Source organism: Periplaneta americana, chromosome 4 (assembly GCF_040183065.1).
Source record: "Periplaneta americana isolate PAMFEO1 chromosome 4, P.americana_PAMFEO1_priV1, whole genome shotgun sequence".
In the NCBI taxonomy this organism is placed as follows: Eukaryota; Metazoa; Arthropoda; class Insecta; order Blattodea; family Blattidae; genus Periplaneta; species Periplaneta americana.
Genome location: NC_091120.1, coordinates 63,454,132 through 63,471,022, shown reverse-complemented (window position 1 = coordinate 63,471,022; position 16,891 = coordinate 63,454,132). Strand labels below are relative to the sequence as shown.

Sequence of the window (16,891 nt, the reverse complement as noted above, 5' to 3'; positions counted from 1 at the left end):
GTATTCTTCACCTGACATAATTAGGAACATTAAATCCAGACGTTTCGGATGGGCAGGGCATGTAGCACATATGAGCGAATCCAGAAATGTATATAGAGTGTTAGTTGGGAGACCGGAGGGAAAAAGACCTTTGGGGAGGCCGAGAGGTAGATGGGAATGTAATATTGAAATGGATTTGAGGGAGGTGGGGTATGATGATAGAGACTGGATTAATCTTGCTCAGGATAGGAACCAATGGCGGGCTTATGTGAGAGCGGCAATGAACCTCCGGGTTCCTTAAAAGCCAGTAAGTAAGTAAGTAAGTAAGTAAGTAAGTAAGTAAGTAAGTAAGTAAGTAAGTGAGTAAGTAAGTATGAGAGAAATTTTAAATTTTTACGACATTTTCCTTTACTAAAGATAATTTTTTTCAATAAAGCGTAAATTCTGTTTAACAATAACGGCTACCGGGACTGGCCATGGTTAGCCAGCTTGACGTTTAATTCGAGGTTCTTGATTTGAAACCCTGCTGAAGAAGATAAAAAATCTCTTAATGTGGCTTTCTTCGGAAGGAAAATACGGCCTGTAGAGATCCCTGTTTTTCAATAGTAAGGTCTGAAACAAAATTTTCCGTCATTTCCTGTTCGTATGAAGATTAAATTCCAGAGCTCTTATGAGTGGAGAAAATGTGGAATTTTTTGACACATTGTGATAAAACCCTCAAGGCTTTGCAGAATGAGATCATTATACATCTCGCGACCGATTGACAAGAAGAAGATTGTGTTCTACAAAAACAACGATGAGTTCCAGTTCTGTGGCAGTTGAGAGCACGGATAACCTGAAGATAGAAGAATGTCTGGGGAAACAGGGAATCCGCTCCAAGGAAGATCATGGACCCAAGCCGATACCCCACAAGCGTAAGAACCCGAATCGGCGCAAGAAGCAGCTCAAGAAGCCGTGAGACAACGAGCATTTGGCTGACACCCTGGAAACGTACGATGACAAGTGAAGATCGGAGAAGTGAGAGTGGGATTATTTATTGTGACGTTGGTAGAGGAGACTGATGCTTTTGACTGAACACGAAGACCGGTAGACTGAAATGATGAGGAAATTGTGTATGTTATAGGCTATCATGTATATTTAAGTATCAAATTTATTTTGTGTCACTTTTACCCGCTACTTAAATATAATAAATAATTGTAATAAAATAATTATGACTACGTAAATTTGACAAATCTATTCCTTTCCATGTATGTAGCGTTTCGGTATAGTTACATTTTGTGATGGAGAAATCACACCTTCACTGAATAAAACAATTTTGAGTAGACTAACATAAATTTTACCTACGAGAACCTCAGGAAGTTTTGCTTCACTCTGTATAATAATTACCACGATCAATGTGGGGAAAAAATTGGAGTTAAAGTTGGAAGCAAGACAAACATTTTTGTCATAAACCATGGCTTAAATGTAGTTCTTCATGACCAACGCACGAATTTTTATTCCGAAAAACACGAAGTTAAGTGAATACGAACTGTAGCTAACGGGGGGGGGGGGGGGAACTATACCTACGCAGTGGGTTTTGCAGGTACAATCGTTTTGACATTGCATCAGACTCAAAAGCATCTTTATTTTATAAGGAAACTACGCATTATTTATACTGAAAATGTACTGCATATAGAATTACTTAAAGTAATAGTACAATAATAGTACATTATGCAACGAGCCTATAATGAAGGTAATTAAGAAGCGAGCATGGATATTTATGAAACGAGCGCAAGCGAGTTTCATAATTTTCATACGAGCTTCTTAATTACCACTATAGTCGAGTTTTATACGACTTTTTATGCTCGACCATATTTCTAACTTGATATTATTAATTTTCTTTGTATCTGACCTTGGCCAATGTCCCGTATGTTGTGAGATGTGCGCAGACGCGAAAGTATTGATTTTTTCCGAGGAACAGATGTTTACATTGACCTTGCTAGGCCATAAGAACCTACAGAGATAACATTAAAATTAAATTAGACATTAAAAAACGATATGACAAATTGCATTTATTTGAATATTATTTACAATTAACGCTAATTATTATAGTAACAGAACATAACCTTCTGGGACAGTATTGGATTTCCAGCCTCCGTGACTTTTCGCTAATTCTCTTTCGATTGCATATCCGAGAACAATCGATACTTGCGGTTGTATAACGGTAGAAAGCTGACCTGTCATTGGCTGAATAGTTGTAACCTGAGTCATCATTGGCTGAAAGACCTGACCTTTAATGAGTAGGTGTACTTTAATGACATACATTAAAGTTCTGCTACCAAGTGTATAATTACTACATTTCGGCATGGTCGAGCATAAAATACATTAAAGGTGATATGTTTCAATAATTTACAATGCATTATAATTAGTTAATAATCTTACAATATGAATGAATGTTAGCCATGATGTCTCATGTTTGGCACAGGCCTCCTGTGATGGGGTTAGAACCCCCTCGACAGGGATGGCTCAAAGACCTAATTAACAATATATCCCCAATTTATATAAACACCGATAAATAAACACATTGTACACCATTATCTACTTAGTTGTTTCATGAATGATGCCTTATTGGTGTGACGAGATTCAAACCTGTTTTCGGATAGTTGACTAAATAACAAAAAACAAACACATTATGGTGTTTCAGTTTCTCATGTTGCATGGAGCCCGCTACTCAGACAGAGCCCGGCATTCAGACATGGAGCCCTGTACTCAGATACAGAGTCCCCCACTCAGTTATAGAGTCAGCCAATAGTGAGCCAGTGGGTCAGAGTCAGTCATTGAGACAGGTCAACTCATGTCATTGTATCCTGACTGTCCAGTCTATTTTATCCATTAAAATGTGAAGTACAGTAAGCTGAACTACAAGATTTTAATAGTAATATATGAACTCTGTTAGGAAACAGTGTCTGAAATGTTTTGTTGTATTGTTTGTTTTGTGAATTTTCTTCTTCTTCTTCACTTCATGGTATACGCCAGCGTTGTCAGACACAGCCTAAACGGAGCGGAGCGCTCCACTATAACTCGTTGCGTGCTCCGGTGCTTCCACAGACATAAGCAAGTTCACGCTCCGACTAGACGTCTCTAGCACCACAACCGGTTTCGGAGCTTACAACTCTGACACTACTGGTATACGCAATCAAATGTCTGTTCCTTCTTCAAAGTGTTCCAGCCATCGTTTCCTAGGTCTGCCCACCGATCTTCTTCCTTTAGGATGATATTGCATTATTTGTTTAGTAAGTCTGGTATCTGGCATTCTATTGACATGTTCTTTCCAATTTTGTTTACAATCTTTTAATCTTTCATTTATATTAAAAATTTCTAACTCTTCTCTTATGTTTTCATTTGTTATTAAGTCTCTCTTCGTATATCCCTTCACATTTCTTAGAAATTTCATTTTTGTCTGTATTTTGCTTTGTTGCTTCTTGGTTAATGTCCAAGTCTCACTTCCGTATGCCAGCGTAGATACAGCCATGACTTTATAAAATTTTAATTTTGTTTCTTTACATATTTTGTTTCTAAATGTCCTATTAATTGTTCGACATAATCTTTGAAAATTACATATTTTATTGTCCACGTCATGTTCTTTATCAAAGCCAATATCACTTACCAAATACGGTAATTAAAATGGCTTACCTGTTCTATGCAGCAGTTATTCCTTCCCTATAAATGCCATTAACTTTATCTTTATTAGAGAAATTTTCATATTATATTGTTCACCAATTTCATTAAGTTTAGAAATAGATTTTTGTAGGGCAGACTCACTATTCTGAATAACAACTAAATCATCGGCTAATAACAGTATATTTAAAAAGTTATTCTTTGAAATTTGAAAACCTACATTCACTAGTTGTTTCCACTTCCTCACTAGATCGTCTATATAAATACTAAAAAGTGTAGGTGATAAAGTACACCCTTGTCTGATGTTTTGTGAATTTTGTATCCGTAAATTATTTTTCTTCTGCGTCACTTAATTCGTGAAGTTAATTAAAGTTTAGTTCTGCAGGGAGTGAATTCACCCTCATTTTGCTGAATCTCAGTGGAGGAACGTGTCAGGACGGGGATCCTTATTCAAGTGACCTTTGTCCTATTGTCTGCATTGTTCATCCACGTTAATGTCAGGGACAGAACAATGCCCATCTTACCCTCTCGCATATCGTTTTGCAAATTCAATAGTTCCGTAATAGGATTCATTTGACTAATCCTCGACTAAGCCAAGTTAACAAAGCGACTCCTAATATCATGTACAACAATGTTGAGGTGCATGACACAAAATTAACCCAATTTTAATCACTGCTTTGCTTTTATTACGTACTCCAAAATATTTTCATTTTACAACATAACTCTTGCGTTAACACATCTTTAAGGAATTACAAACTCTTTCCTAATTCTGAAAATGAAGTATACGAAGTTCGGCCATTCTTAACAAAGTAGCTAAAGATCTATTTTTTTTAATTTCAGTTCATATTTTCAGTCAATATGATGTTCTGTACCGTACTTTTTGTCTGAATTCCCAACATCGTTCTGCTTTGAAGCCACAAAAATCGTTTTAGGCATATCTCTGGGAGAAAAAAAAAAGAATCAACACTGATGAAAACAACGGGAACATTCTAATGAGACATACAGTTCTCACTGAATATGTTTCCCAGCAACTGAAATACTATTTTATGAAGCGAATGACGTCAAAGATCATCATCATCATCATCATCATCATCATCATCATCATCATCATCATCATCAAGCAATAAATGTTTTTAGGTGTTGCTATTTTACTTTATCGATTAGAAAATTTCCTTAATTTTTGTGCAACACAGAAAACGAACATTCCTTATTCTCTCATAACGAAATAGTTATTTGCTTTAAAGTAGGCTTAAAATGATCACTATTTGTGAGTGAGAAGTGTGTAACATACCACATTATTGTATCATTATTCTATGCTGTTCGATCTGTTGTTCTGTGTTCATTTTTTCTGACAGAGAATTCGAAAGTAATGTTTTCAGGTCAAAGAGTAGCAATATCTTTCGCGATTGTACTTCCCCTCTCAAGGATACGGCTCCATAGTCTCGTTAGCTCGTAACAGTACATCCATCGCCTATGCATTGCTTTTTAATAAACATTTATATCCGAACTCATCATAAATCTCGTATCATAATTATAGTAAGACCGTTAATAGCCTATTTAAAATTACATCATAATATTTATCTATTATGATGATTTATTAAGAGGTTCTGGATAACATATTGTATGCCACATGTGATTAAGGGGTTATGTACAGCTCACAGCAGTAAAATTTTTGGAAATATCCAACATTTTTTCCTCCATTACTGTATCTTGTACAGTAATGAACATTTGTATAACACTGTCCTGATATATGAAAAAAATATTTAATTCGTAATGATGGTTGTTCACTGTGCAGTGATGAAGCGTTTCTCTCATAACTCATAAACTTGTTAACTTTTTCATGTTCTCTCTAATTTATTTATTGCTGATTACAATATCATGCTCTTTCAACTACATTCCTTAATAAATAACATTTTTTTTTATTTTGTGTTAGAAGCAAATACTGATATTTGAAAATTTTTTTAAAGAATTTATTTTTTATCAGACAATCTATGAAAGGTAGAGAAGTGATCTTGCATCATATTGTAGATATGAAATGCATAAATACACAGAAAAAATTTAATCAAAGAATGTTGAATAGTTTTTGGTTATATGGGAAATGCTTCATCACTGCACAGTGAAATGGATTTAAAAAAAGTAAATAATTGTTTTAAATCGTAAAAATATTTTTTCTTATAGCAGAAGGACAGTGTCTTGCACATACTAATTTTCATTATTGTACAAGATACAGTAATGGAAGGAAAAAATGTTGAATATTTTCAAAATTTTACTGCTGTAAGCTGTACCTAACACCTTAAACAGTTTTCATGCACTCGTGGAAATTAATCACCCTCAGCTTGCGCCTTGGACGCTAAATATTCCACTAATGAATAAAAATCCTACTTTATCCTCTTGTAGCATAAATCATAAAACATTTTGTGTGTTTCTAAAAAGCTACAAATAGGAATATCTACTAATGTACAGGGACATCATTTTATTTTTACTAACATTTTTAATATTAACCTGGCTATACCTTTAGAGAACCGGAAAACCCGTTCGCTACCCCCTTCCACAACTGGAGTTCGATGATACTGGCGTAAAACACAAACACATCACTTTACTAGGTATAGGAGGGAAGAAAAGTACTTCATCCGTTTACGTAAACTAGGAAATATCGCGATTTTGAGTTCAATAATTTTCATTAGGATTTTTATTTAATCAAAATGCAATACTGTATTAAGAATGAATGTTTTTACTCACGAACTGAGCTATCCATGCGAACGTGTTCATTATGTAGTGTATATTATACTGTCTACAGCACATTAGCGTACAATATAGAGAATAATGAAGTTCAATTGAAAAATAATCATAAAATGGATATTTAAACACATTTTTGAAGATGGTAGCCATTCATTTCGATAGCCTACAGGCTTCAGTTCTTTTGTGCATATTATCACACTATAGACTATTACATCTAATTCCAATTACCAGTTTCATCCTTCGTACTAGTAACTCATGTTGAAATAATTCTGTACCTACTCTATAAAAGAGTACCTTATATAATGTAAATTCAATCTTCACTTCTGCCCGACCCGCATAGATAAAATTACTCGGACATGCTATCTACTCTCCGTCCAAGTGGTTATGCCGCAGGATCGTAGAAAGGAGGGAAATCACGTGCCAGTTAATTACTTAACGAGGCCCTTTTATTTAAGTTATTTTAAACAGTTGTATAATATTACGTAAACGTCCAATTCCTAACAGAAATTAATGTTTTCAGAAAAGATCTAAGACAGCCCAGCCACTAGCTTTTACAGAGGGGCGAGCAGAAGCAGGTGGGGGAAAGCGGGATGCGACGTAGTGAAACGGACGACAGTACCTGTGCGAAAATATGATTCAATATTGAAAGCTCTTTCGTCACTGAGAAACGCGAACATATTTCTCGAACGTACTATACTCACTAAGTCAGTACTGTTTACTGTATGCGGCCTTGGTTCTGTGTGGAGGACAGTTGGAATTTCATTAGTAGAAGGAGTGGGAGTGAAGTACATTAAAAAACTCAGGTACAATAAAAATTGAAGTAAAAATAAAATGATGTCCCTGTATTACCGCTATTGTGAAATGCGTAAAACACATGAGAAACAAATGAGTCTGTTTCTTGATACAGATTTTTTTTTTTTTTTTTAACTTTTAAACTTTTAAAAATTAAGTCTGTTCTCATTATGTACTTGAAGTAGTCTACTATTTCCGAACTTAAGAAACCCCGTGCCATGTACAAGATTCTGGGGGTATTTGGAGTACATGATCGATCTGTAACGTGCTTTGCGGTATATATAACCACAGCCACTCTGCATGACAGCAGAGCCACTTGTGTGTAGAGCAGACAACTCCACTTGGAAGCAACAGGTGCCACGCCGAAGTGACATCTGACGAGTACAGCAGCATTACAAATCTCGAGAGTATCCTGCCCCTGCAGGCGTTCCCCGGTCCCTGTAGAATGCTCCTTGTAACTATTTGATGAACACCATTTCGGTTTAAGACCAAGCAGTTACGTAGCATTCTCTGATGTCTCTTACAGTATGTACATTATTCAAGTACTGAAATAAATCATTCATGAGTCTGTTCAAAGAGTCTATTATAAATTTATAACGAGGGAGGGCAACATGGTGGAATGAGAGAGGATGGATATGGAAAAAACTACGATGATGATAATATTCTTTTTCTTCTTCTTCTTCTTCTTCTTCTTCTTCTTCTTCTTCTTTAACTTCAGGGTACAGGTCTCAACACCTGTTCCTACTTCAAAGGATGATGTCATCTATCCAGTGGCTTCTAGGTCTTCCAATAGGATGTAATTGAGGAGGATTTTAGGAAGTCTATAATATACCATACACTTGTTGTGCGACCGTCACTTAGGTCGCACTGATTGCTAGCCGGATGACTACTACGTTCGTCTTCTGCTCATTCTCGTCAGGATTTCTGACACCACCATTGTACACAACAATGGAAAACTACTTTTCGGGAATAACTGGAGCTCTCAGGATGCTATAGGAAACTACATGGCTACTAAACTAAGTCTGAAAATGATTGCGTTATTGTACACTACTTGATTTATTCTATATTTACAAAAATATACAAGTTACTTACAGGGTATTTCATCAGATGACGCCATGCCGCTTCTGAGTCTCTCAAATTCACACTCTCTTCCAGTCTTTTCCAACTACCCAACTGCTTACCCGCGTCTCCTTTCCAAACTTTTTATGTTTCGGTACCCGTTTCCCGCCCGGGGTACCGACCACGCCATCCACCAAGTGAGATGGTCTTAAAACACTTTTGATTTCACGTACTTACAAATATCGTCTTAATCAATCATTTCTTACATTTAATTTTGATTTAGTGCATTATAGTGACGTCACTATAATGAGATTACGCGCAAGAAAAGAGTCCGAATAATGCGTGATATAATTTGACCAATTAAAATGCATGCTTTGTCCTACTGGACCAATGGGATTGGGCCAGCAACGATCTGAAGCGTAAGAATACTTTCGTTGTAGGCAGTGATTTTACCACACGCCCGACAAGACTGTCTATACCGCTGGCTAAGCATCTCAAGACCGTGTATTCCGCTGCAACTGTTCCTGGTTCCAATTTAATACTCCACAGGAAATCATGCTACAGGGCGTTCTTTAGCTCTGGGGCATAACACACTGAATATGTTCGTACCAGTTTTGTTTTTGTGCTTGTACCCGTTCATAAAGATTATACTGGGTGTTCATTTCAAAGTGTGTCATGACGTCACTGTTGTGAGTCAGCGATTTGAAGCGAGTTTCGGCTTTTATGTCAGAGAAGTTGCCTATTAATCAAGGCGTTCAATCTGATCTTGAGAACATGTACTGTATAACTTGAATGTCGTAGCAACAGATGGCGGTCTGTACGGTCTGTGTGCTACCATAACCTCTTTCGAACTGTGTTTTGCTCGGCCAAGTCGTACGCAGGATATTTATCATCGGTTGCGTACGGCAGCATTCCACAACACAAATCAAATGCTCCGTGTCCATGTTGACAGTCGAAGTTAATGTCAACAAATACTGTACGTAAGTAATCGTCTTAACCCTCTCCCCATATCCCGACAGTAAGAAAAAAACTCACCCCAGTACTTGTTTCCAAACAGTTCACATTCCTGCCACTACTGGAGTTAGCATACGTATCGGTAAGTACTCTTCGGAATGAACGCCGTACTTGCTAGGCAACTTCTCTGGCACATAGGTAATACACCTCTGCGGAAGTGTAGGAAGATTGAATTGTCTAGGCTCATCGGCTAGCCACATGACGTCATACAGCGAGCCATGACACACTTTGAACTGAACACGCAGTATATACGTAATTTATTGCGTATATCTTCACTGTTTCGTTTGTCTAATAATGTGAGGCCTGCAACACTTCGAAGAAATTTCATTTCGCTGCTTTCTAATTTTCTCTTATTATTTATGTTTAGTGTCCAATTTTCGCAGCCATAAGTGAGTAATGGGACTGCAAGCGTTTTATAAAATTTTAGTTGTGTTTCAGGTGAAGTTTTATTTTTTAGTGTTCTCATAAATGTTCCACACATATTTTGAAATCTATTTATTTTTATATCCACTTCTTGTTCTTTTAAATATGTAATAGTGCAGCCTAAGTATTTTAAAGATGATACCTATTCTATAATTTCTTTTTTTATCTATGACGATTTTACATCTTAAAATGTCATCGTTTTGGTTTTTCTATTAGGAATTTTTATATTATAATTCATCATACATGTTTGTAGTTTGTAGGCAGCACGCTGTAGGTCGCTTTCTGACATTGAAAAAATAATTTGATCATCAGAAAACAACATGGTGTTAATAGGGAGTTTATTTATCTTTAGTCCAACTGTAAGATTTCTTTACCATTCATCTATGGCTGCGTCGATATATGAGTTAAATAGTGCTGGCGATAATGGGAAACCTTGTTTGACGCCCTGATTGACCTTAGCTTTCTTACTTGTTCCTTTAATGTTGTTACTGAGTATTTCTATGTTATTATACATACTCTGAATTACTCGTACCAGATGGATAGAGTAGCTCTTACCATACATGATTTTCCATAATTTATCACGTTTTACCCTATCAAAAGCTTTTTCATAGTCAACAAACATCATATATGTTGATAGATTGAATTTCCTTCTTTTTTTAATAATCTGCTGTGCAACATATACACAGTCGGAACACGAACGTCCTTTTCGGAAACCATATTGTTCTTCTCGTAGTTTATGTTCAATTATTGTATTTAATCTTGTGCAAATTATTTTAGCTTATACTTCGTAAGCTACATTAAGTATACTTATGGATAATAATAATAATAATAATAATAATAATAATAATAATAATAATAATAATACTAATTTCGAAAATATAATATAATTTGCGTCATAATTAAAGCTAGGAATTTTAGGTGCTGCAACTTAATTTTTTTTTTTTGTTATTAAAGTGCCCAGTTGGTTTCTCTTAAAAAGAAAACATGAAATAAGCACTCCCAATTGTGTTTTGATTGCGCCTATTTGTACATTTTTTCGATGTCAGCATTTCCCTACACCTTTCATCAATATCAGCACCTTTTTTTCACTCCCCCCTCTTTCTTTGGCTCATTTGCCGCATTTTATTCCTATAAAACCTAAACAAGGAAAATTGAACATATGCGTTTTAACAAGTACTTCTACCTACTGTTAAATACGCCATTCAGGCACCTTAATCTACTATTTTGCTGTTGATTTTTTAATAAATGGGAAAATCTGCTTTCTGAATGTTTTTATTAGAATTTACTGTTTTTAGTGTGGTACCAATTATCTTCGCTTCAGTGCAGTTCTGTTTGGAGAAACGTTTCAAATTAATTTTTTCTTCAATGAACTCCCGTTAAGTAACACTTCCACAAATTAGTTCGCGCTTCATCACACCACCATTAGACGAAAGCTATTGAATAGAAAGAAAAGAGGAGGGCAAAATCGAACTGGCCAATGAAAAATCAGTATCGTTGACTACTAAATTCGGGAAATTGAGGACGAATTTAAACTGTTTTCATTTTTCAGTTCAGAATACGCTTTGGTTAGTGCGTGGTGTCTTTGTCATTCCCCTTTGTTGCCAGCATTCAGCATACCGAAACACAAAGTGAACGCCAGGAAAATATATGATATTGTTAAACAGTTTTATGCAGATAGTATTCAGAGAGACGGGTCTGTTCAAATTCAAGAAATAAAAATTATTTTTTTTTACTGAAACAACAAAGACACTTGTAGCGTGCGGTATTCTTCTTTCCAAGCAAAACAACCCCATTATGAAATCATATTTGCATAACATACCGGGAAGACTGTTTCGGATGAGAGTACCTTGAAAATCATATCTCCAGCCTCTGTTTGAAGAAAAGTTAAAACAGATGAGGCAAGTAGTAGCTGATAATGAGTATATATTTTATCCTACACGAAACCACAAATAGGCAGAACGGATATGTTTTTTCGAATTTGAAGAACATTTGGGCTATGTGTGGGCTAAAGAAGATGAAGTGTCAAGTGTAAAACAACCAACACTTCCGACATATTCTTCTGAGTTTAATAAAGGAATAAAGGCAGCGGAGGCGGCCCGAAACATTTGTGCCGCGTATGGGGAGAATGCCATCGGAGAAAGCACTGCAAGAAAATGGTTGTGTCGTTTCAACACACAACACTACGTACAAAAGTAAGTGTCCATCCACAGAAGATGACGTTATCCGTCTGGTGGGATAAAAAAGGTGTTGTGTATTACGAAATTAAATCTGCATTATTATAAAAATAAAGATTACTGCCAAAGAATATGCTAAGACTTTCGTCGCTATACATTAGTCTACCTGTTGTGTTGATTAGTTAAGGAAAGCAGTTTACGTGGCGAAGGTTATAATACAGGGTGTTTCTAAGTTAGGCCAACAAACTTTTGGATCGGATAGATAACCCTATTTCAAACACTTTTCGTTAAGGTACGCATGGGCTCGGACACTTCGTTTCATTGCAAGTGGAGTTTATCGCTACCACATATTTTGTTTTCTACAGCAGCGCAGTATCATTCTTCAACCCGGTTTGTTTATTCCCTGAGCTCGATATCATGCATTAACCAAATCTGATTACTACCTCTGGCTTATGAAACCCTTGTTGAATCTGAAGATCTTGCAACACGCATTGTCTGCGCAGTAGCTGAAATCAGGGAAATGCCTGGCTTCTTTGCTACTGTATGTATGGCATGTCGATGCAATGCTTGTCTGAAAGCCAATGGACGTGTGTTCCAGCACTTGTAGTGATGAGACAGTAAAGCAATGGATACATACTGCTAATTTAACATTGAAATGAGTGTTGTTTTTCCTTTTCATTCGGTTTGTTTTCTTTGTGTTTTCCTGTATGTATGGGTCAATAAATTGTGCTTGTAACATTAATGATTCGTTTATTCACTTTTCACATAACTAATTACTTCAATCCCTCTCTGGACGATCGACCCATATAATGACATACACCCCTCTTGCTCTGAAAGAAAGTGTCGCAGCCCATGAGTTCCTTAACAAAAACTGTTTGAAATAAGTTTATCTATCCGATCCCAAAGTTTGTCGGTCTAATTTAGAAACACTCTGTATAATAGAAACATTTTTGTTTAATAATAATAATAATAATAATAATAATAATAATAATCATTATCATCATCATCATAAACATCACGGGTTAGGTCGTCCGGCCTGTTCCGTCCCAATAGTAATTGAACTCTAAAACTGGTCACTTCATCGTTGTCTCGGCCTTCTTACATCCCGTCGGCCCATGAGTCTGTAGTTGTGCAGTTTTCTTGGAACTCTGATGACATTCTCTCTACATGTTCGTGCCATCTATTTATATAGGTATGTGTTACATCAATTATATTTGAAATGCCTAATTCCTGTCTAATGTATATGCTCTGTTTATGATCTAATAGTGTATATTCTGCCAATGGTCTCAACAATTTCATATCTGCTGCCTCCATTCTTCTTTTTTGCTGTTTAGTTAGGTTCCAAATCTGAGCCATATACCAATGTTGGTATGACCATTGTTTTGTAAAACTTCAGAACTGTATCTGTCCTTATCTTCTTAACGAAGGTTCTTTTAACTGTTCCTACTAGTTTTTGAAATTTTAATATTTTTTTTTTGTCAAAATCATTTATATTGTCATATGATAATGTGCAGCCCAAATATTCAAAATGGTTCACTTGTTCTACTGGTTCATCATTAAGGATTATTTTTAACCTTATTGGTGTTTTTCCTTTGAATCCCATAACTTTTGTCTTTTTTAAAGAAATATTTAAGTTAAATTCTTTATCTATTATGTTCAGGTTATATAGGGCTCTCTGAAAGTTATCTACTGAATTTGAAAATATTACCTGATCATCTGCAAGGAGTAAGGTGTTCAAATATTCCTTATTTATATTAAAATTTGATTTTAAATTTATCTGCCACTGTCTTGTGACTTCGTCTATATAAAAGTTAAATAAAGTAGGCGACAATGGGCACCCTTGTCTTGTCTTGTTATTTCTCTAATTTCGTTGATGATACCTTTGTTTAATTTTATTTTAATTGTAGTATTTTTATATAAACATTGTATTGTTATTATTAAATGTTTTGGGATTCCTCTCGCTATTAATATTTCCCATTAATTTTCTCATTGAACTGTATCGAAGGCCTTTTCATAATCGATGAAAGCTATACAAGTTGGGATATTATATTCTCTGTGTTTTTCAATTATTTGGCTTAAGGAAAATACACTATCTATGCATGATCTATTACTTCTAAAGCCATTTTGTTCTTATATAATAATAATAATAATAATAATAATAATAATAATAATAAATAATAATAATAATAATAATAATGATAGTAGTAGTAGTAATAATAGTAGTAGTAGTAGTAGTAGTAGTAGTAGTAGTAGTAGTAGTAATAACAATAATTTGGGGTTAACATGCTGAAGCTACAGTAAGAGGTCAAAAGTATAGAATGTAACAGGTTGCAGGGCATGATGTAACGTGGTCTGCTCGTAGATACGTCGGAGTGTGTTGTCCTGAGGGACAGGAGAACAGCGGACCCGACGCTGGAGACGGCGGCAGCCTCCCTGGCTCGGAGACAGCGGGTCAACTGCCCGCGATCGACCCAGGCCTACCTGGAGGTGGCCCGGGAATCTCCTTCCCCGGCGAAGCATCTGCCGGCGATGCTTCCTCTACTCCAGCCCCTGACCCCGACACCAACTCGACCCAGCCTCAGGTCAGAGGTTAGTATTCTCTCCGGACTTGCTGATGGATGGCCGTGCGGGTTGTCTAATGTTTTAGTAAGATTACTCTGCTGCGGAAATCGGACTTTTCTTCAACTTTCGTCTTTAGGACAAGTTTCGTGTATATTAATATATTACAAACTAGTGGCTTGTGCAGCAAATGCTGCAAACTAAGTTCATTACAATTCAAATTAAAATTTTTCAAATTTATTTCCAATGAAACATACCAGAATTTTGGAAGTTATTTTCTTCCATAATAAAGAAACATACCCCTCTGAATAGTTTTCTTTATGCTAAATAATTTTTATTGAACCTATACTATTACTATTACATTTTCAGATCTTGAGTTTCAATGTGAAAACGCAAGTCACAATGTCAGGACGATCAGTCGTTTTTTCATGTGGGAGTGAAGCAGTAGCTATTTCAGATCATTGCGAATTGTGAGAGTTAAGAAAATATCAGGTTTGCCATGCTTTCCAACAATAGATATAGAGTCTTGGTATAGCTGATGTATGTTTCGTGAATTACCTTGAAATGTAGGGGGTAGAATAATTTTATCCTGGTAAAAGATATTGCAAAAGTGATCGGGACACTACAACATTTTGTAGGCCTCTTATTTTATCAGAAAGTAATACCTTTTGGTCTTTCCTTAGGCATTATAATTTTTGCCCTTCCTCCAGACAGTACTGAAGAGAAGCAGACATATAAATATCTATCTTACTTACAAATAGCTTTTAAGGAAACCGGAGGTTCATTGCCGCCCTCACATAAGCCCACTTTCGGTCCCTATCCTAAGCAAGATTAATTCAGTCTCTACCATCATATCCCACCTTTCTCAAATCGATTTTAATATTATCCTCCCATCTACGTCTGCCTCTCTCAAGGTCTTTTCCCTTCAGGTCTTCCAATTAACACTCTATACCATTTCTAGATTAACCCATACGTGCTACATGCGCCGACATCTCAATGTCTAGATTTAATTTTCCTAATTATGCTAGGTGAAAAATTCAATGCGTGTAGTTCTGCATTGTGTAACTTTCTCCATTCTCCTATGATTTCATCCCTCTTAGCCCCAAATATTTTCCTACGCACCTTATTTTCGAACATCCTTTATGTCTATTCCTCTCTCAAAGTGAAAATTCAAGTTTCACAACCATAAAGAACAACCGATAGCATAACTGTTTTATAACATCTAACTTTCAGCTTTAAATATCTATACCATACAGCCATTAAATATAGGGAAAAGACCCATACCACTTGACTAATAAGTATAAAAAATATTTCATTTTAATAATAATATTGTTATCTTACGCAAGTTTTGTATAGACTGCTATATAGCCGTCACTCAGTAAATATTATAGAAATGAAGATTTAACTTCAGATATTCTCTACGCCTACTTATATAACCCCAGAAGGTTTCACTTTCATATCATCAATAAAGCATTAATCTGTATAATTGGTGACAAATACATGATGGCATTCACTATAATAATATTTCATTTTTAATGGCAATAATGCCATCAACCATTCTTAAGTTTTGCAGTTTTTAATATCCAATACACAGACAGCTGTACTCAGAAAATTACACAACAGAGAATCTTATTTTAGTAAGTCTTGAAGTTTTTAATAACCAATATTACAGAAACGTTCAGAAAAAGTTACACAAATGAAGCTCGACATAGCCTATTGGCATTATGTCAGCCATACGAACTCTAAATATGCTAGCAATCCTGCATGTCAAAGCCTTCGTGTGATATTGTGTATTGTAGTGTGTTTGTGTTTTTTTGTTTTGTTTTATTCTGAAAGGGCCATTACCTATTTCTCAAAACTGGCGACAGATGGATTTTGGAAAATAGGAAAATGATGTAGGAAAATTGACATTTCACTAAAATTACTATTTTTCTGAAAAACTTTGTGTTCCAAGCTTCAAAATGAGGGGTCATTTATTAAAATCCTTTCAGCCGTTTTCCCGTAATTTCCATTACCAGTTCAAATTATATATAGATGCTGTTTATTCTTAATCCTTAATTTAAATGTAGTATGTAAACAGTTATTGATAAAATTACAATGGTACGCATACAACTACATACAAATGAACTTACATGATTACAAAAAAGAGCTAAACACAATCAAACACATAGCACAAGAAAACGGATAAAACCCCAACGTAATAGACAACATAATACGAAAGGCAAAACATAATCACAAAAACATTAGAACACAACACAAACACAAACACAAGAACACAAAAAATACATCACACTAACATACGTAAACAAAAACACACACAAGATTCCAACCTCATTCAAGAAATTAAATTACAACATCGCATAAAGAACAGATAATACTCTACAAAAACATCTCAACACACAAACAACACAAACAAACAAATTCAACCACAAAAGCGTATACAAACTCAAATGTAACACCTGCAACAACTTCCACATAAGACAGACAGATCATTT

The 16,891-nt window shown here is 35.6% G+C and overlaps 1 protein-coding gene across 1 annotated transcript in view; it reads left to right on the top strand.

The window, feature by feature from the left end:
* The window catches only part of LOC138697843 (trypsin-1), a 118,241-nt gene that overhangs the window by 44,752 nt on the left and 56,598 nt on the right, over positions 1-16,891 (top strand). Inside the window, exon 4 of the mRNA XM_069823404.1 lies at positions 14,200-14,426. Coding sequence (XP_069679505.1) covers positions 14,200-14,426 — 227 coding nt within the window. The remainder of the gene's footprint in view (positions 1-14,199; positions 14,427-16,891) is intronic.